General features: G+C 41.6%; 3 protein-coding genes across 5 annotated transcripts; 2 read left to right on the forward strand and 1 right to left on the reverse strand.

The window, feature by feature from the left end:
- The first annotated feature begins 938 nt into the window (after nt 1–938).
- Nucleotides 939–5,737, forward strand: LOC4335872 (F-box protein 7). The gene is made up of 11 exons (XM_015779530.3): nt 939–993; nt 1,577–1,663; nt 1,777–1,883; nt 2,176–2,292; nt 2,369–2,465; nt 4,042–4,115; nt 4,309–4,362; nt 4,450–4,554; nt 4,650–4,708; nt 4,797–5,007; nt 5,164–5,737. The coding sequence occupies exons 1-11, from the start codon at nt 981–983 to the stop codon at nt 5,221–5,223; spliced, it is 984 nt and encodes a 327-aa protein (XP_015635016.1). The 5' UTR covers nt 939–980; the 3' UTR covers nt 5,224–5,737.
- On the reverse strand, nt 5,458–11,927 carry LOC4335873 (uncharacterized). Its single transcript, XM_066309812.1, has 3 exons — nt 11,797–11,927; nt 7,081–7,480; nt 5,458–5,893 (listed from the first exon to the last, which is right to left on the reverse strand). The coding sequence occupies exons 1-3, from the start codon at nt 11,925–11,927 to the stop codon at nt 5,816–5,818; spliced, it is 609 nt and encodes a 202-aa protein (XP_066165909.1). The 3' UTR covers nt 5,458–5,815.
- On the forward strand, nt 8,993–21,764 carry LOC9268705 (uncharacterized). 3 transcript variants are annotated; one of them, XM_026024889.2, is made up of 5 exons: nt 8,993–9,236; nt 16,566–16,942; nt 17,140–17,182; nt 18,118–21,020; nt 21,171–21,764. In XM_026024889.2, the coding sequence occupies exons 4-5, from the start codon at nt 18,346–18,348 to the stop codon at nt 21,172–21,174; spliced, it is 2,679 nt and encodes an 892-aa protein (XP_025880674.2). In that variant the 5' UTR covers nt 8,993–9,236; nt 16,566–16,942; nt 17,140–17,182; nt 18,118–18,345; the 3' UTR covers nt 21,175–21,764. The 3 variants fall into 3 exon arrangements, with proteins under 3 accessions (XP_025880674.2, XP_066165596.1, XP_015635018.1); XM_066309499.1 differs by having other exon boundaries at nt 9,097–9,236; nt 17,140–17,239; XM_015779532.3 differs by lacking the exon at nt 8,993–9,236 and adding an exon at nt 16,007–16,121 and having other exon boundaries at nt 17,140–17,239.
- The last annotated feature ends 448 nt before the right edge of the window (nt 21,765–22,212 follow it).

Consider the following 22,212-nt stretch of genomic DNA (forward strand, 5'->3'; position numbering starts at 1 on the left):
CATAACCATCAAGATATGTTTACGCTCATAACCACCTAATATATATGCTCTAAATGACCCAACAAGCTATAGAGATCTACATCAATACAATATTATGTGTGTGCAACTGGTAGCAGCTTTGTAGCCAAACAAAACACAATAATTCGTGAGTTCTTGTCGGCTATGAAGCATATATAGTTCTGGGGCTAGAGAAAATTATAACACGACTATTTGTACAAACTAGCTACTACAATGATTATTAATTATATGAATTTGGACTAGAGCTAACTGTTCAATTTATTATTATACTTTTGATATGGTCCTATTGATGTAACATCACCAATTCAATATTACTGAGGAAGTTCCCTCATACGGATAGAAAATATATAGTTTCTTGATTGTTTCTATGCTAATAAAAACAATGTGATCTAGCTCAAGCCTAAATTGGGCCTAAATATTTGCAATTTGAGCAAAAAATTTATTTGGTTCCTTGCTAAAAATAAACGGTACCAAATTTTAGTATAACCAAATTTCGGTAAGCCAAAAATATAGAGATAATTGGAGTAAGCCTTGTCAAATCTCTTCTTGTTTTAAGAGAAGTTTTTAGAGTTACCAAAATTCGATAGGATACTAGTGGTAGACGGATAGCTGACCGTTGCCATTCTCCAAAATTGCAAAGCCAAAATTTGAGCCATAAACCAAAGAGAGCTTTTCTTAGACCCATTTTTTGCACTCTTTAAAGATCCAGGGATATAATATGGTGTGCATCTAGCAAAATATACCCCATAATTCATAGGATGTGGTTGCGAATTAGCCGATGAAAAAGAAGACAAAAAGAAAAAAAAATAAAACGAAGTATCCAGAGGCCACGAGTCCAGGCGCTTCTCCCCCCCGAAGCTCGCGCGCACGCACGCACGCTGGGCGCTTCTTCTTCCCCCGCGCATCGTCCGAAATCCTCCGGATTTTCTGAGGAATCCCCCCGAATTTCCTTGCGTCCCATCATGGCCTCCTCAGGTAATTCCTCCGTGCCAATTCGTGGTATTCATCAAAGGGGGGGGGGGGATTTCTTTCTCTTTTTTTTTTCAAGCAATGGATGGTGAATCGAGGGCTAGGCGAAATTACTAATTACCCTCGCCATTTTCGTGCGTATCCTGCCCTTAGCCCACCGCCACCGCCTCCGGCGATCCCCATCCATCCCGCGATCCGATACCCGCGCACTTTTTTTTTCTCGAATTTGCGTTAACCCTAGCTTCAGTTCTAGAAATTTGTTTGCCTTTTAACCTTGATACTAATAACAATTTGATGGTTCCCAAAAAGTTCCCATGTTAGAACCGCCACTGTCTATTGCACCGTAAAAGTATGCAGCAACCGAGGCGCTTGATATAATCTATTGAGCATCTAATGAAGCAGGGCTAGATAGAAAAAAAAAGAGAAGTTCAGATTGTCACAGCTGCAACTGCAATTGCTTCTAGAGTTTTGCATGAGAAAATATTATCGCAGTCTTAGGACTTCTTATTTCTGTTGTGAAATCCTGGGTATGTTATCAGTTCTCACTTTAACACTCGCTTGTATGGTATGATTATGCATTTTTATGCAGATGTCTCCGTTGATGTTCGGCCAGAGTTTAACTCTTTTGATCATTTGAGAAGCATACGATATATTGCAACAGATAGACCATGGCTGAGTAAGTACAGCCTGAAGCTAGCCTTTTCTTATTTTGATTGATATGGCCTTGGTCATTAGCACAATTGAGGATTAATGAACTATCTTCCTTTTGGTGTCTGGTTTCGCTAACAGCGTTATATGGAATAAGAGTTCAACCTGTAACACCATTCAGCAGTTTGAGCAGTAGACCTGATCTGGCACTCATTCATCAATGCCTACCTGATGAGCTGCTTTTTGAGGTAATATGTGGACCGATGGGCATTTGTCTTCATATTTGTATCATATAAAATGTATTATGGTAAAATGGAATTCCTCATCTCTGTAGTATAATTTGCTTCCTTCTAATTGATAAAATATCACTATGTAATATCCTCAATTGACATATAATCTTTTTCTGCTCAAGTATATAAGTAGCTTTGTGGCTCTATTCTGTAGTACCTCCTTGTATCAAATTATCATTACATCAGCATGAAAGAAGTGGGAATACTTAGCTCAGTAACAAATTACATGTCTCTTTGCTGAACTACACAGATCTTTGCAAGGATGAGTCCATATTCTTTAGGGAGGGCTGCTTGTGTGTGTCGCAAGTGGAAATATACTGTACGCAATCCGACTTTGTGGCGGAATGCTTGCCTCAAAACTTGGCAGGTTAGTTTACACATATCTATTTTGGTTGGTTTCGTATGCGATGTTTTGCTCAAATATTTGAATTTTACATGTGAAGAGGACTGGAATGGAGGCTAACTACCAGATGGTGCAGTCGCTATATGATTCTTCTTGGAGGAAAATGTGGATGCTGAGACCAAGAATCCAATTTGACGGTATAAGTTCAAGAAGAATTTTATCATAACATATGTTCAAACATTAATTTGATGAATGTTAAATTCATATGCGCCAACTAGGCTAATATCATAGCACACATCACATTCTTTAGATTTGTGTGGAAAGAAATTGTCTAGATTTTAATCAAACTGATAAAATGTCTCATCATGAGCTGTTTTTCTCTCACTTGGCTGTTTAAAATTTTAATCAGGTATGTACTGTACAATACTGGTACCTTGGTCAAATATTGTACAAAAGTATGTAAGCAAAGTAATGTGTCATTCATTCTCAAATTTTCATGTGTCACTAGCCTAGAGCTCGTGCATTGCAACAGAAAACAAATTGAGTTTCTAGCTTATTAAGTCAATTAATAAGCACTTATTTAGTCTAAGTAATACTATGAATTTTCTTTTAAACAAATAGGTGATTTTGAAATTTGGGGGAGCCAATAGTGAAATAGGGGATGACTTGTTGAAAGGTGGTGTAATAATATAGATTGTGCGGCCCAGATGTTAGTGGTAGGGGTGGTGTGGGAATGGACACCACCACTACTAACATTTTAAGTAGTATAGATACCGGCATACATGTAAAACAACAAAATACTACTACTGTACACATGCATCATACTCTTGTGAATTGGCTGTGCAAAGACGGTGGTGGGAGGAGGTGCATAGCAGCGTGGAGGCGGACAAATCACAGCATGTGCTCAGGCTTGAGCATTGTGCACTGAGCCCAGGAAGAATCACAGGTTCAGAGCAGAAGAGCTGCATTGACATGTTGATACACTGTGCACCAGTAAAAAAAATCTAGGCCAGAGGAATTTTTTAAAATCATTGCTGTCTCGCATAGCTTCATGAGGTGTAGCTTTTTCATAACACCAAGATCTGGTTCCGATCTGTCTCATCTAACTGTTTGTGCCACCATGTTTACTTGTGGCCAGAGGCTGCTCAACTCACTTGTCAATTCCAAAAATGCATGAACAACAAGAAAACATTTTGTTGCACAGATCTTGGAGCACAACCAATGGCTGATCGGAGTTCGTATGTACCTATTTTGCTGCCTAAAAAATTCCAATTATTACTGGTCCAAATGAAATGGACATCAATTATTATGGTGACAAGTGAATGATCAGTTGATTGTTTTTGGGAATGTGTATGCCAGTTTATCTGTTCAATACACTGAATTTCACGCATAATTCTATGTTTATTATCACTATGGTACACATTGATTTCGTGCATTCACTTTGGGTTGCATGCTGAGACACCATGACATTTTTAAAGTACAGTAAGAATAGTATGACCCGCAGTGAATGCGCTTTTGACTCATTAATGAATGTATGTCGAGGCATATCAGGCTGTTACATTTTGACTGAATTTCAGCTGCAGACTAATCCTGTTGCATACTGCGATAATAGTGTATTTGGATCAGTAGTTTGCTACTGAAGACTAGCTGAAAGGCATTGCATTAGTTTTGGAACTTTTCTGTTGTTATTGCTGTAATTGCTAGAGTACCCTGTATTGTGGCTATACTTTCTTTGGTTCTTTGAGCGAAATTTGATACTTGTTGCTTCTTCAGGTCTTTATGTTAGTAGGAACACATATATCCATACGGGGACTGCGGAGTGGCAGTTCACAAAAACTGTCAATGTGGTATGATATTATGGTGGTATTATTGTTCATTTGATTATACTTACCTGTACAAATACCGGTCTTTAGGATTTGGTTACTGCATATTTCTATTGTTGGTGTCTGAATAGCTTTAGTGTTTAGTATTAATTTATGCGCTTATTGTTTCCAAGTTAATCTGTTAATGGCATGGTAATGATTTTTGTTTGCCCCCCAGGTTTGCTACTATCGTTACTTGAGATTTTTTCCAAGTGGAAAATTCCTCTACAAGGTTCATATTTGAATTCCTTTTGTTTTCTACAGTATATTTCTCGTTAGTGTAACATCGGTTGATATTTTAATTTCCTGTGAAGAGCAGATTTCCCCACAGAAGATTAAGGATGTTGTCAAGTGCATGCATTTCCGGGCATCCAAAGGTGATTGTGTATTTAAAGGCGACTACGTATTGTCAGAGGATGGCCAGGTGAAACTTATCGTACTTGTTTATTCGTCCTTGGGCAGGATACATCAAATTACTGCCAACATTAATCATTAATTAGTTTTTTTTCTGGCACACAGATAGAACTGGCACTCCTGTATCCAGGGCGTCGCTACACACTAGTTAGGATGCGCCTCAGGTATTTTGGCTTGAACTTCTGTCTATGTTTTGAACTCTTGATGATTTCTCAGTGCTTCTAATTTGAAATTTGTGCGGACATTTTGTAGGCTTAGAGGCACAACTCTGGGCGCAAACAACAGGTTGGATGTATTGAAGATCTTAACCACCGGGGTGAATGCAACCGAACTGAGAAACTGGAAAGGCAGCGTGCTTGAACTTGTGGAGACCTGGGATGAGGATGAGACGCATGATCCAGAAGTTCCTGCTGTTACCCACAGCAGGGGTTTGACCCCATTTGTGTTTGTTCCATTTGAGGAGGTATGACCTATGATCTATACTACTGTTAGGTGTAATGCTATGTTTTCATTTGCGCCCCGCGCTTTTCTTTTGTTTTCTATATTGGAAAATTATTTCATACCTAGATAGCCTAGTAGAAAGAACTGACTAATTAATGGCTTTGACTAAAATGTTCAGGCTGATACTTCAGTGATGAATCTGCCAGTGGAGAAGATGGACTACTTTGTCCCTGGGTGATCTTGCGCACAAATAATAGTTTTTCCAAGATATATGATGAAGACGCAATTTCGCTGATGTTAGGGCAATAATGTGCATACACCATCAGACGTCAGTCTTTGTTCAATTTCATGCTCATGTTGCTTGTATACTGTTGTATGAATAATGCTATGTTTTGTTGGTGCTTGAAAGCAAACATTTTGTTGGACCATCCTCCCGCAGCAATAATGGTCCAATACTTACTAGTACATGGTGTTGCCTTGTAAATAGATCATGGTGCAACTGATGAAACAATACATTTGTGGTTCAGTACATTTCTCACCAAACACTGGCCTTGTGATATGTAGTACAGATGAGAACCACATGTAATATAATGTAATGTAATGACTGCTCTTTCTACATTGCCAGGACTGCAGATTAGGAGAATTTGGTCCTCGGATACATTCTGAAATATACTTGTACTGAAGATGAACATTCCCAGCGGTATCATCCGCGTTGTATATGGCTTGAAAGGGGCATTATGACATTATGAGAAGATACACTTCCATGAGCTGTATATATAGCTGATTATTTAGGGTGGCTAATTTGTAGCAGAGTTGCATGAATATTTCTTCTACATGCTGCTGGGTTTGGGTTCTTTCTCCGTGATCACGAGCTCGTTCCACTCCGGGTTGCGAGGGAGGTAAGTCTCCTGCAGGTTTTGAAACGAAGACGTCAGAGCAATGACAGTTTTTGCCTCAGGCCTTGAGTTGCCAACTTATATTGAGAATAGCATTTGCTTTTCAGCAGATGTAGTTTGTTACTGTCTTGGTCCTCTTGGACATGAACTAAAATTTGATGTCAGAAATATTACTCCCTTCTTCCCTAAATGTTTGACGCCGTTGACTTTTTTAAACATGTTTGACCGTTCGTCTTATTCAAAAACTTTTGTGAAATATGTAAAACTATATGTATACATAAAAGTATATTTAACAATGAATCAAATGGTAGGAAAAGAATTAATAATTGCTTAAATTTTTTGAATAAGACGAACGGTCAAACATATTTAAAAAAGTCAACGGCGTCAAACATTTAAGAATAGAGCGAGTAGTAAATTTTCTTGAATACCCAAGGAAAACCTGATCCAGCTTTAGGGAGATTGATGCATGTTTACCAAGTCTCTAAACGGTATGATTTTTGTTAAAAATAACTTCTACTTTGTGTTATATACTACAAGTTTCTATCTTGTGCTCGTTTTCTGAACGGCTAAACAATGTGATTTTTTTCCAAAAACAAGTTCTATTGAAAAGTTGTTTTTTTAAATTATTTCAATTTACTAGTACTTAATTGATGTCGTTCCGTTTAGCATGCGGGAAGAAGATCCCAATTCATTTTTCCTTCAAAATTCCTTGAAACGACCTCGAGGTTGGTGACGGTTCAACCATCCATAATTCTCTCATTTTCCTCCACGAGCTCCAAAATTCCTGTGTGTTCCAACATATTTCAACCATCCACAATTCTCTCATTTTGCAATGATCAAAACTCTAGTACTTGACTATAAGCGGCACTTCGTCCAGACGGCCACTACAACCGTACTACTTGATTAAACTCTAAAACAACATTTGCAATTGCAATTAGTATTCCACTACTTGACTCACCTACACTATCGTAGTCAGATAAGAGTAGTTCTACTCATCAATTCAATAGCTGAAATTTATTTTTCCCCGAACACGAAGCGAACGAGAGCTAATTGAAGAGAGAACAAGATGAATCGATTTGGGGATTGCTGAACATATTTTTTTTTCCCTTTCCGATTGCACGAAGCGAACGAGAGCTATTTGAATTGAAGAGAGAGCAAAACGGAATCGATTTGGGGAGAGGGAGGGGCTATAGACGTACGGAGATGTAGGAGCAGGTGGGGAGGACGCGCATGCCGCGCTCCCGCGCGTGGGCGAAGGCGGCGTCGCAGAGCCGCGCCGCGAGCCCACGCCCGCGCTTGCTCCCCGGCACGTACGTGTGCGCCATCTCCATCACCGCTGCCGGCGTCGTCGCGCCGCCGCCGCCGCCGCCGTCGCCGGAGGAGGAGGAGCGCGGCTGGGCGGCGGCGAGGAGGCGGTACTGGAGGTAGGCCTCGCCGTCGGGCGTCTCGAACCTCCTCGCGTCCTCCCTCCACAACACGACCTCCTCCTCCGCCGCCGCCTCCCGACCGCCGGCCTTCGCCAGCGTCGCAGACCCTGGTGTGTTCGGCCCCAAATTAGATTGCAAAGCCACTGGAATGTTGCGCTGCCTCCGTTTTTTCCTTTCCTTTTGTTTTTAATTTTACTGATCAAACTGCCCGTGTGTTGCCATGGTAAAACTAAAATTATGCTAAAAATATTTAGTGAATATAGTTAAAACTAGTTGGGTGGCTAGCATCAATTTAAAATTATCTATTTTTTAATACATGATTTTATTTAAAATTATCATTCACATAATTCTAATAATTTTATAGTTTTTAAAAGGTACGCCAGTCGCTACCCCTTCCTCGGGAGCGCCTACGGATCGGGCGATCGATTCGGGGCTGAGAAATCGGGCGCGTCCGATTTACGTGCAAAACTATTTTAAACCGATTTTTCTCTTAAATTAATTATCCAAATCATAATCCGATTACACCATTAAATTCGTTGCAATTAAATCTTCAAAAAAAGACCACACATGGATATATTCCGACGAAAAAAATTAGCTTATTATTGATTTTTTTTAAATGTTGCACGATGTTCCACCAGGTATATCGGAATTGTCTCACTAAGTAGATCAAAAATGTTTCACTCGTTTAAATCAGGTGTTGTTTCACCTTATATAAAAACAATGTTTCAGCAAATAGTGAAAGAATGTTTCAGTTCACTACAACATTAGATTTATACATAGTGAAACATTATGATTGCACTAGGTGAAACTGTTTGATGGTATTTTGGTGATTATACATGTACACAAGACTTACTCATGATGGACAAAGCAAACAAGCAATTTGTAAGTTGGCTAGCTTATCATTTCTATGCAATGCTTGGCCATGTATATACACGCAAATACATGCATGCACAGGCAGCTGGGGATATATATACTTAGATTAGTATAGGTGCATGTATAATTAACCAATAACTAGCCGTGTGAAGATTGGCTGGTGAGGCAATCACGCGCATGCATGCATGTACTACAGTAGACGGTCGTATGTGTGTGCATGCCTGGGTGATTAAGCAACCTATGCATATCCGAGTGATTAATCATGGGCTCGGCCCATATGGCCGAAGACGATAGCTGCCTACGCGCGGGTGGCTGGACCTCTATCTCGCTAAGATTTCAGAAGTTAATATGCGGAAGAGATAAAACCAGATGAATTAAGAGATAACCAACAAACCAATTGATTTTATCTCTATAACAAACTTGATCGAGTTAGTTACTTCGCGCGAGCGCTAGCGAGACGCTTATCACTGGACTGTGGCCCAGCAGCAGAGAAACAAAGCGAATTACAAATCAAGTTTATCTCTATTGATTATTTCTTATCTATAGAAATAATGATGAAGGAATCACCACCCAGCTGCGCATGCGCGGGCGGCTGGGCCTCCATCTCCCCGATGCTCAGATATTTGACGCCGGGAGAAGCTAAGAGATAAAATCAAAGAAGAATATGAACAGATAACAAACTGGTCGATCAAGCCTTATCTACAGCGAACTTGATGCGGAGGAAACGGCGTGCAGATGCGGTGAGCACCGACCTCAGATGCCTATATAAGACGTCAACCCCTCGGCAGCCAGGGGCATTGACGAACTTCTCCACACATTCATAGACCAACGCATCTAGCATCCACAAGCGATCGACACACAACGCAGCCATCCATCCTCGACGCGGCCATCCATCCTCAACACAATCTTCCCTCGTCATCAACACATCCATCATCCAGCACCGGAGCAACAGCGCGTGCGCGGCCGGAGCACACCGACGGTGGCGAGCGGCTTCGGACGAACCGGCGTCCGGCAGGGGAGCACGAGGAGGGAGATGGAATCGATGGTCTTCCAAGGTAAAATTAATTAAGATCTGTTTCCTTCTTATTTCATATGTAGCACGTACATACGCATGCATGGAGAGGCATCAACTAGAGTATGGAGTAGTACACTCGTGCGGCCAAGTCGATGTGCGCTGGCGTCATGGCGCCGGATGACGGCAGCGGCTATGGAGAACACCTCTTTTGGTTGGTTCTCGTCGTCAGGGCGCACGGATCGCTGCCGGCGCTCTCACACACACATCTACATCATCATCACAACCATGCATGGAGAACGTGAAGCGAAGACGACGAGACGACCACAAGCAGCTTAATGGAGGTTCTCTTACAGGCCTAAACCTGCGGAGGTAATTAACTGGGAGCTTATCGAGGCCCCAGGAACCAGGAGACCACATCGCACAAGTTAGATCTGTCCAATGACAAATTATGGAGCGCACATACATATATATTACATTGGGAATTTATATTTATGATCTTTTAAGATTAATAAAGAGAATGTTCCCTATGTTTTGTTTACATTGTGTATCTTGGTACACTGGCACGCTCGCACTTATTTTCTCTCTAAACATAGAGGGATATATTTTCGTATTTTTCCATCCTAAACAGAAACATTTTTCGGTGGAACAAAAAAATAAACCAAATTCCCTTAATAGGTTTCCAAAATATGTGGGTTTTTTTTGTTACAATGGAATATTTCGTTAACTGCAACATTAGATCTATACATAGCGACACATTGTGAGTACACTAGGTGAAACATTTTTTATAGAACAAACAATAAACCAATTTTCCTTAATAGAGAGTTTCCAAAATATGTGGGTTTTTTATTGCAAAAGAGTATTTTAATTCACTGCAACATTAGATCTATAAATAGTGAAACATTATATGGATACTAGGTGAAACATCTTTTGTGAAAAAGGGGAGGAAGAAGTGGGTGGGCCAACAGGTAGCACATGGGGGAGGGGCGCGCACCGGGGGAGCGCCCGATCCGGCTCCCCCCACGCCGGTCGCCCGGCGACAAGCATTATCGCCCTTCCTCCTATGTTATTTGCTTACTCAATTTAACACTACTTCTATTCATACTTTTTTGAACTTTAAAAATTAGGCCTTATAGTTTTTAGAATTCATTGTCTTGTTGGCTTTCATTTTCAAAATTTTTAGAAGTATCGTCAAACATCGCCAATTTACTATTCTACGACTCGTCCACTGCCACCTCTCTTTATTGTTATTGGGATTTTAGAAATCAAACATAATTATTGTTTGTGTTCTCTTTTACTTTCTGTAAGTCTCGTCAAATCGTTAGTGGCTTTGCCACTATACTCCTCTGAAGTCCGCCCACTGCCTCCCCTCCTTATTGTCATTGAGATTTTAAAAATCGAACATGATTATCATTGGGGTTTATTTTTTACTCTCCATAAGTCCCGCCAACCATCGTGACCATGCTGCTTAACGACATGCCTATCGTCACTCCTCTTAATCGTCATTGGGATTCTATTTGGGGTTTTGTTTATAGTGTTTAGATATCCCATCAACGGCCAGCAATCTACTCCTTTACAGGTCTATTACTTCTCCTCTCTTTATTGTCATTTGTCATCGTTGTGTTCTAGATGTATTTTTTTAAAAAAATGTATATTTTTAATTCCGATAATTTTTATTCATAAATTATATTCCTACTTGAACTCTTCTAATTATTTTTAATCTTTTGAAATTTATTTTATTTATAATTTCGAATTTTAATTAGTCTCGTCGTTTGTTTTAGATTGTCTCTTATTTCAATAATATTTATATTTTATTACAAATTTTATTTATTTTATAATTTGTATTTAAGTTGAGATCTTATTTTTCTTTTTCTATTTTTTGAATTTATTTTATTTTTTATTTCGAATTTTAATTAATCTCGTATTGTGTTCTATATAGACTATCTTTTAATATTTCTTATTTTTTATTTCCAATTTCAATTGTTCCAAAATTGTATTCCTACTTGAACTCTCTCTCTCTCTTTTTTTTTCTAATTTTGGATTTTATTTGATTTTTTATTTCAAATTTTAATTAGGAAAAAATACGAATTACCCCTCAAACTATCGCGGTCGTCCGAATTACCCCCCTGAACCACAAAACCGGACATTTTTCACCCCCAACTATGCAAACCAGACGATTTACCCACCTTGACCCAATCCATAGTGATTTTGTCCAACGTGGCGCACACGTGGCAATCCAGTCAATGTTTTTTTAATAAAAAATTGTGGGACCCGCATGTCATCTCTTCTTCCTCTCTCTACTCTCTCTCGCTCTTTTCTCTCTCACGCAGTGCACACGGCGAGGACGGGCAGTGGGCGTGGTCAGTTGGCGAGGACGGCGCAGGGACGGGCAGTCGGCATGGACGGTAAGCAAGGACAGCGCAGATGGCGGCGCGGACGGTGCGGACATTAGTGCGGAGACGGAGGCGGCGGTGGAGCTAGCTAGGTGGAGGACTCCGACTCCGGCAACTCGTTGATGCGATTGGCGAGGTAAGGACGGCGGCGCGCGGGGGGCGGTGGGGGCCCGAGGACGACGGCGGCCGGCGATGGAGGCGGAGGCCGACCGGGTGCGAGGGGACACGCGGTGGGCGGCGGGCTCCTCATCCTCGTCGTGGGCACACGGGAACGCGCGGTGGGCGGCGGGCTCCTCCTCGGCAGTGGCGCGCGGGGATGCGTGGAGGGACACCGCCGCCATCGCGGGCTCCTCCTCCTCATCGTGGGCGCGCGGGGACTGCGGTGGGCGGCGGGCTCCTCCTCGTCGTTGTGGGCGCGCGGGGACGCACGGTGGGCGGCGGGCTCCTTCTCGACGGTGGCGCGTGGGGACGCGCGGTGGGACACCGCCACCAGCGCGACTCCTCCTCCGAGCCGGCACGCCGCACCCCGTCCCAGCTCCCCGCGCCTCGCTCCCTGTCCGTCGCATGCTCTCCTCGTCCGCTGGTGATGCGCCGCCGCTGGCATAGCGAACCGGGCCCAAGGGTGGGAGGAAGAGCGCGCCGCCGCCGTCTCGCTTGCCTCACCTTGCCGCTGCAGCCTCGCTTGGCATCACCTCGCTCCGCCGCCACGCTCCTCCCCTGCCGCCGCCATCGCCGCTCCGTGTCTCCCGTCGCCGCCGACCCGTGAGAGAGAGAGAGAGGAAGAGTGAGACAGAGTGAGAGAGAGAGAAGAGAGAGAGGAAGAGGGAGAGAGAGGGGAAGTGGAAGAGTATGACAGGCGGGTCCCATAATTTTTTATTAACAAATGCTGACTAGATTGCCATGTGTGCGCCACGTTGGACAAAACCGCTCTGGATTGGGTCGAGGGGGGTAATTCGTCCGGTTTGCATAGTTGGGGATGAAGAATGTTCGGTTTTGTGGTTCAGGGGGTAATTTGGACAACCGCGATAGTTCGGCCGGGGAGGGGTAATTCATACTTTTTCCTTTTAATTAATATCGCGTTTCTTATATAGACTCTTCTTTCAATATTGCTTTTAATTTCGAATTTTAGTTATTTTCAAATTGTATTCCTACTTGAACTCTTCTTTTTTTCTAATTTCGGATTTTATTTTATTTTATTCCAAATTTTAATTAATCTCGTATTGGGTTCTTATATGGACTCTTCTTTCAATATTCCTTATTTTTAATTCCGAATTTAAGTTATTTTTAAATTATATTACTAATTGGACTCTTCTTTTTTTTTCTAATTTTGGATTTTATTTTATTTTTATTCTGAATTTTGATTAATCTCGTATTGGGTTCTTATATGGACTCTTCTTTTAATATGACTTATTCTTTTAATATGACTTATTTTCAATTCCGAATTCAGCTCTTTTTAAATTGTATTTATATTTGGACTCTTCTTTTCTTTTTCTCCGATTAATGTGGAAATTTTTAGCCCCACAGCGAACGTAGTGACTTCTTTCAAAGCTGTTATAATATAATAGATTTGTGATAAGAGCCGACACATGGTGCCTAGATCAATTTTGTCAGCAATGAGACCATCCATATATTTTTGTACATCAAATTTCTGCATAAGCCCGATTGATCAAATGTATCCCGATTAATTGTTGAATAGTACATTCTCCGTTCAACAACCGTATTCCGTCTTTCATGAACCAAAGGCGAAAAATCGGAGCTAGAAGAATGAACTAAAGGTGAAAACAGTTATTGATGTCCATGGATCATTTTTGGTGATGGCCAGTGATGTATGCAGTGGCAGGTGAGGTCCAATCTTGGTGTATTATGTGGTAAAGCTTGAAAAACAGTGAACTTGAGGTGAACCAGTCGAAAGCCAAATGACCTGGGTTGAACCAACAGGGCCATGGCAATCCTCTCCCTTTCCTCCAGCATGGCGGCACCCTCTCTCCATTCCCTCTAGCACACAGCGCTGCTCTCCCTTCCCTTCAGCAGGACATTGTTGAGAAGGGCCATGTGTGAGGGGCATGGTAGGCGGCATCCTAGGACATGGCACATTCCCGGTCGCTCATCGTGGTGTCCGGGCTGGATAGAAGCGATGCCGTTACTGGCTTATTGCCTGCATGGCGTCGAGAGGCCCTATGGATCTGAGGATGCTAGCGTGGTTAGCGCTGGATTTTTCATATTTTGGTCCTTTTGAAAAACTTATTTCGCAAATAGGCCCCTGGAAAAACTTATCCCAGAAATGGTCCTTTTTGAAGCGCCGGAGTGGCTGGCGCCGTCGTCCAACGGGAGGCGCCGTCACCCTGCCACCGTGGCACACGCGAACCGATGTGGCTGGAGGAGGGCACCTGCCATGTTGGCGTCGCCCCCCCTACCCACCCCTCGTCTCCATTCCTGTTTCTCTGTATGTAGTTGTAACGGTGTCATTTTTGTTTTATTTTTTCAGATGTTTTTTCACATTTAGAATCACGATACAGCCAACCACAAAAAAATTTAAACTCGAACGAAATATACCACTTAGCTAAGTCTGAAAATAACTAGAATACCACTTAGACCATAACTCTTTTAGTAAAACCCTTTGATCAGCATGTTAAACATAATGCACTCTAGCACCATATGAAATTACTTAATCTAATTCAAAATATAACCACATGAAATGATAGCCATAAGTTAAACAGTACAGAGAGATGCAATTTTTTATTTTATTTTATTTTTTTGATATTTTTTTTCACACTTAGAAGAACATATGAACTAAACCATAGAAAAAATAAACTCAAACGGACAAAATATATGACTCGTAGAATTTTCCAAAGCTCTACCAAAACGGACAAAATATGTCATTTATTAAAATATGCGTAACTTTCTCATACGGACTCGGAATCAAGCAAATAATATATCCATGAATATCTACAGAAAAAGTTACATCCGAATTCCGTTTGCAAGATTGTGTTTTCGAGGAGAGAAGTTTTTCGGTAGAGCTTTGGAAAATTCCACAGGCCACATATTTCGTCCGTTTGAGTTTATTTTTTTATGGTTGGTTCTTTTGAGTTCCTAAGTGTGAAAAAATATCAAAAAAATTAAAATAAAAAAAAAGTTGCACATCTCTCTCCTCTGCACTAGTTCGGAGAGAGAGGAGAGGAGAGGAAAAATTCTACATGTCACATATTACGTCCATTTGAGTTTATTTTTTTATGGTTGGTTCTTGTGTGTCCCTAAACGTGAAAAAATATCAAACAAATAAAAGAAAAAAAGAAAAAATTTTGGGGGGGCGGGGGCGCCAGCCAATCTGGCGCATTCCCCCCAGCCACCTCAGCATCGCCCCGCCACGTCGGCGTGGGGACGGCGCCAGCCACTCTGGCGCCCAAAAAAGGACCATTTCTGGGATAAGTTTTTCTAAGGTCTATTTGCGAAATAAGTTTTTCAAAAAGGACTAAAATGTGAAAAATCCAGGTGGTTAGCGAGGCTAGATCTAGGCTAATGAAAGAGTAGGGATGGGAGTGGAATCCGTTGGAAGTCTCCAGATAAACTTTTGTGGTGCCTTTTTGTCTTTTCATGTTTTCGGTAAAGAAAATATTTTCTCAAATTGCTGGCTAGCCAAATTGACACGTGACTAAACCGCCACACGTACACTATATAGGACTACTGTCGCTATAAAATGGGGGTTATGAGGGTAATTTGTCTGGTTTGAAGAGTTCTTTTTTTTCTTTGGGGGAGGGGGGGGGGGGGTTAAATCGAACTACTACAAAAGTAGTTTAGGAGTGTAACTCGAACTTTTTCCTTCTTGTCAAACATGACAGGTTGCAGATGCAGTGCCCCCACGAGTACCACCTCTACCGTGGACTTTACTTTGTAAAAACATATTCATCACCTAAACAAATGTGAAAGAAGTAAATAATAAAGAATCTCTCCCCCAAGTAGCTAGCAACACATTTTTGTATGCACCTGTAGCACAGTACTAGTAGTTATTACTATTGTTTATCGTCTTTAATTAGCGCAAAAAAACAAAGAAAGATGTGCAGTTGTATTGCTGAAGAAAACATGCATGCATCGATCTTGAGAGAAAGCAAAGCACATAGATAGGCTAATTTCTCCTTTACCTTATTATCTTTCATGTTTTCGGTAAAGAAATTATTTTCTCAAATTGCTGACTAGCCAAATTGGCACGTGACCAAACTGCCACGCGTACACCAAGTAGAACTATTGTCGCTGTAGAAGAGGTTAGGAGGGTAATTTGTCTAGTTTGAAGAGTTCTATTTTTGTTTTTGGAGGGGGGCGGGGTGGGGGTGAAATGTTTAGTATTTGAATTGAGGGGGGTAAATCGAACTACCATAAAAGTCTAGGAGTGTAACTCAAACTTTTTCATTCTTGTAAAACATGGCAGGTTACAGATGCAGTGCCCCATGAGTACCACCTCTACTGTGGGCTTTACTTTGCAAAAACATCATCATCACCTAAACAAATTGGAAAGAAGTAAAGAATAAAGAATCTCTCCCCAGGTAGCTAGCAGCACATTTTTGCATGCACCTGTAGCATATTACTACTCCATCCGTCCAAAAATATAATCATTTTTGGATTTCAACACAGTCTTCGAGATACTACTTTGACTAACAACATCTATAAAACTAAGATGTTTTAAATAAAAAGAGTTGCATATTATAATAGTTTATTTAATGATAAATCCAGTAACATCAATTTTACATAATTGATCTTTTTTATTTTTTTTATTAATAGTCAAAATTAAAAATGTTTGACTTAACACTGTGCTAAAAATGCTTATATTTTGAGGAGTAGCTATGCTATGGTTTATCGTCTTTAATTAGCATAAAATCAAATAAAGATGTGCAGTTGTATTGCTGAAGAAAACATACATCGATCTTTAGAGAAAGCAAAGCACATACATAGGCTAATTCTCCTTTACCTTTTTCTTTTCATGTTTTCAGTAAAGGAAAAGAGGGAATAAATCAATGGAGGCGAGAAGCAAACCAAGGTGCAAAGCACAAAGCAAGGAACCCCTGCGTATGCTAGCATTAGTGGAAGGGAAGCGATCGAGAAGATACCAAACCAAACGACCAATTAAGCTATCTATTCATCTAGCTGATCGAGCCTTCTCCTAACATCCGTCTCGTGCTCGCGCTCGCGCAGAAGCCCATCTATCCAAGCATTCCAATTGCTGCTGCTTCCATCGGTCGGCCAGAATTGCTGCATGCTGTTGTCTTAAGTTATTTGGAGCATTCTTCAGTTCGTCCATCTAGCCTGACTTCATACTTGCTTCACCTGGCTCAGGGCCTCTGGCGCTCTGCTCTATATATATACTCAGGTACGTATTAGTAATAACTAATTATATTTCTTGTAACAATGCATCAACTTAATTAATTTGCGGCTCGCTCGATCAGTGTTACTTAGTTTATTTGTTCATCGATCTTTGAAAAAAAGAAGAAGCAGTTCTACTGATTATATATCAAAACATCAATTGATTATATATGGTTGATGTAATTGTTGTGTATATGTGTGTAGGTGGCGAGTGGAATTGATCGGTTGATACAATCTGATACGATGGGTTAGATTAATTGATTTTCTGACGATTCTCCTCTTCCTGATCACCATGATTAAAGCTGTACACCTTCTAATTGCACTTTCACATTCTCGAATTATATAGCATGTCTATTTCTGTGTTTATTTCCTTTTATTTGATCAATTGATTTGAGACGTTGATGGCTTAACGTGCGCACATAACATCAATATTAGTCGTCCATATATATATATATTCGCGATTATAATTAAGTATATAAGTGCCGGAATATATCTTGGCTTGGGGAGGGGGCTTATTAATTAGCGCCAAGGTGTGAAATGGTTTAGCTAGCATATTAAAACAAAATAATATGCATGCATGATGTTGTTTCAATGGCCTAAAGGAACTGGCATGCATCGATGTTTGCCAATTTTTATCTCTAGTAAAGAAAAGCAAAGTAGATCCCCACATGCTCAGAACTTGTTTATTATTTTTATTTGAACAGAACAAAATTCACTAGCAGCTGGTGATAAAAACCAGTTGATTACATATGCACTATACCTATAGCATATGTATGTATGTGCAAGTTAACCATGTATCATCGACCTATCGAGCACGCTGACGTTAACCAAGCAAGATGGTCCGTGAATAGAAAAGCACAGACACTTTATTCTCTTTTTCCTTCAAAAATAAAATTCTTCAAAAATGACACATAGTTTGTTAAATTCGGACTCCACTAAGACCCCGAATGCCAGAAATATTTTTCCTACATCCGAAGGCATCATGATTCTCCGGTAAATGATTTACAAAAAAACTAGATGAGTGCATATCTCTCATTAGCTTTGTTTTGTACCGTGTTAGCTAGTACGCCTGCTTCAGCAACTCCTGTTGAGTGCAGGGGACATTGTAGAGCAAGATAGTTGTTGGTGTCCTCTGTAATATAAAGTCAATCTTACACAGTCTAATTTCTATTATTATGGCAGAATGTAAATTGGGATACTTTTGATTGGGCTGTGCAAGGGATACTTGAACATTTTGTTAAAAATCAGAGGGACACAAGAGTTATATATTTTGATGGCTGGCGTGGTTTTGGAGCATCAGCAGTCCTTAGAGCTGTAGCAGATGAGCTTACATCTCGAGGAGCTTGGCCAGAACTACACATTGATAAAGTAATCCAGATTGACTGCTCTACATGGAAAAGTAGAAGGGCAATGCAGAGGGCAATTGCAGTGGAACTCAAGCTTGATGATTCGGTAATTGAAATTATTGATAAGACAGATGAGGAGGATGATTTTAAGGGAGTGGATGAAGGCTCTAGAAGCGAGATAATGAGTGTTGCAGAAGTGATTGATCAAGTCCTCAGGGATCACAAATTTATGGTTGCTTTTCATAATGGAAGTGGTGATTACATTGATTTAGGTAGCTTTGGGTTCCCGCAAATTACACTATTTCGTTCCAATCTAATATTATGGACCTTTCGGAAGAGGTTCCAAGGAAGGGAGCGTTACTCTGAGATAAAAGACAAAGTGAAGAACACCCATTTATTCGCATTTGAAACAGAGTATTATATAACAAGAAACAACATTCTCTTCCCAGTACTGCAAAAAGAGGCTGCTGCCATAGCTGCCCATTATCCTTGCATGCGGGAGATCGACCCGGAAAGGATCGTGCATTGCTGTCTATATGGACTATTTCTCTATCTTTGTTTGCCCAAACATTTGGAGAATGAGTGGGCAGCCCGAGCATCAGTGTACTGGATGTGTGATGGCATCATACAAGGTGATCAGGCATGGGAGATAAGCGCTGCACTTTCAAAAGAAATAAAGTGGGATCTACAACCTTCTTTACAAGATGAGGTGCGTCAAGAATTCATAGAATCATCCTCAAAAAACTCTGTAAGTATCCAGAGATTCAAAAACAGATACTTTGATGGGCAAAAGTTTTACCCTTGGATCACAATCACTGCATCAAATAATATTAATCCAGAAACACTACAGGACATCCGATCCAAAAATGCAGAGGCATCGTCTTATTTCTTGGCTCCTGAAAGATCCAGTGATATCACACTAGTGTTATCTGATGGGTTGTTTGACCAATGGAACAACCTCCAAGTTCTGCAGTTGTCATATTGTGACTTCAGCTTTGCATCACCACCTTTTATTGGTTGCCAGAATCTAAGATTTATTGGGCTTGACCACTGTAAAGATAAAAAAGAAGGATGCAAACAAAGTGACCTAAGGAAGTGGCAGTTTCTCCATAGCTTATTAGTTTTGGATCTCATTGACACTATCTGGTACCAAGTATTTTCCGAAGACATGGCAGATCTTTTTGTTAACCTTAGGGAGCTAAATATAGTAGGAGTTTATTGCTCTCACATATGGGGCCAGCTACAAAATAAGATTGAATATGTTGATTTGTCTAGGAAAAGGAATATAAAACTTCCTTCCACTCTAAGATTCTTCAGGCTTGATGACCGTCAACCTACACCGCAGTCCACACCGGGCATTGAATTATCGCTAAAAGGTTGCATGGGATTGGAAAGTTTATTCCTGAGTCGAATATCCAACCTCACGGAGCTGGACCTCTCCGGAACTGCAATCAGGATACTTGACTTCACAGCTATGGTGGTGGAAGTCTCAGGTTTGAAACGACTATTTCTGCTAGGATGCAAGCAACTCCAAGCAATAAAATGGGACAATAGTGGTTCAACGATAAAGCCGGACCTAGAGTTGTTGTGCGTTGACACAAGGTCTAGAAGTAAATATCCTCAGTTATTTGTTGACAAGAATAAATCCCCCGGTTTCTTGTCAGTCCATGCTGTTATTGTGGACGCGAGAATTGCTCGGTCCTTATGCGCTCTAATAGAGAACTCATATCATGTTGATATGCATATCCATGTCACCTCTTCGACCATATATGGTGAAGTTCAATCCGAAGGAACCTACAAAGATAGCATTAGCCAATTAAGTGATCATGTGAACATGCAGCAACAAGACCTTATTTCAGCAGGCCAGTACCATGATGTCCAACTTAGCATGGTTGGCGATGTCCCAATGCAGTCATTCCCCCTTCCTCCGACAACAATGTTGAGCCGCCATATCGAGATTGCACAGGGGAGCCACAACCTGGAGAGCGAGCTGGATGATGATTCACCGATTCTTACTTTAGCTCATCTAGTGCAGGGGAAGGCTGAGTCACTGCATGTGCATGATCTCTCAACCATCACTCCTTTGCCCGGAGGACAATGGTGCTGTCTCAAGTGGTGTCGTATAGAGAGGTGCCCGAAGATAGAAATTGTCTTCCCTAAACACGCATGGAATTTCTACGGTCTGGAAACCGCCTGGGTGTCGGATCTCTTGATGGCCCGTTGCATCTGGAGTAAAGGTTCTCTCCAGTACAGTGGTTCCTTCCAAAATCTGCAGCACCTGCACCTGCGCAGCTGCCCAAGGCTCCAGTTCGTGCTCCCGGTGTGGGCCTCCTCCTTCCCGGACCTGAAAACCCTCCACGTCATCCACTGCAGCAACCTCCACAACATCTTCGTGCTGGACGGAGATTACCCAGAGCAAATAACCGTCGAAGGTGTAGCATTCCCGAAGCTAACCACCATCCACCTGCACGACCTCCCGATGCTGCGGCAGATTTGCGACGTCGAGTTCAAGATGGTGGCTCCCGCGCTCGAGACCATCAAGATCAGGGGATGCTGGGGCCTGCGCCGGCTGCCGGCCGTCGCTGCGGATGGACCGAAGCCGGCCGTGGAGATCGAGAAGGACGTGTGGGACGCGCTGGAGTGGGACGGGGTGGAAGCCGACCACCACCCTTCCCTCTTCCAGGCGCCGGTGCACTCGCGCTACTACAGGAAGAAGCTGCCCAGGGGCTCCGTCCTCAGGTATATATACGGTGCATGCATCGGACCATGTACCTAGCTAGCTGCTCCATCTTGATTTATTTGCATAATACTTGTTCTCAGTTATTTCATTTGTTTGATCTGTGCTTAATCAATTTGCTTTCTCTGTCTACTGTTATATTTGTTGCCTAGGTGAATTGAATCCCTGGGCTTGGGCGGCCATGATTTGGGGATTGATTGGCGACGAATGATGGTGAATCAGTGAGATGCTTCTTGCTTGCTTCTGTTGGGTGATTTGTCTCCGGTGATGTTGCAGCAAGCTTTGTGGTGTGAGCTGTGTGACGGGCACGGACTGACCGTGGCTCGATCTTGTCCTCGTATATGGCCGAGTTGGCCAGAGAGCGAGATTGCCATGGCTCTGAAATAATAAGCGGCTTTGTTTGTGCGTGGATGCACAGACCAGCTGATTGAGTGAGTGTGTGTTTCTTGAATTTAATTAGCATTCTGGGTGTGGATGCTCAGATGCATGTGTGTGTGTGGCTTGATATGATGATCTGCTTTGCGTTTGAAACAATAATAAGCAGTAGCCATTTGTGCCTGCGAGCATATGTATGTGGCTGCTGCAGTGTGACTGTGTGAGAGTGCATTGCTTGTGTGTAACTGAATTCTGAAGATTCTGAACAGATGAGCAGCTGGTTGTGTGTGCTTGCTTGCATGCATGCATCCACCTTGCTCCAATGCGTGTATGTGTGGTATTGTAATTATCAGAAGCTATAGTTTGATCTACTTTCTCTTCTGTTTCCCAGGGAAAAGAGTTAACCATCTCTTACTCCTTGTGTTAACATTTTCTTTCTTTTTTTTTGACAGTGGAGATTTCATTACGCAAATGAAAGCATCCTGCTTCTGCACTAAAGTGCACTAAGCCAAAAACAGAACCCCTTACCTTTTCCCAATTGCATGGTATGTTTGTTCTTTTTTAAAAACCTTCTTTTTTAACGAACATGGCATGTTTTTTCAAACATTCAGAAAGCTCTCAGAGGGACCAGATTTAAGTCATTAGCAGTGAACCGAAGGTCGCTCTGATGATTATAGAGGTTTAGAACGCAAAAGGTCCCGCCAGGATTGGAAACGCAAGGTCTGATTCTCTTTTTCATCACAATTTTTTTTCCTAAGATGTATCTTCTTGTTCCATAACAAAACACACGATTACGTCGAAGTAGCAACATACAAACTA

Source organism: Oryza sativa, chromosome 4 (genome assembly GCF_034140825.1).
Source record: "Oryza sativa Japonica Group chromosome 4, ASM3414082v1".
NCBI classification, from domain to species: Eukaryota; Viridiplantae; Streptophyta; class Magnoliopsida; order Poales; family Poaceae; genus Oryza; species Oryza sativa.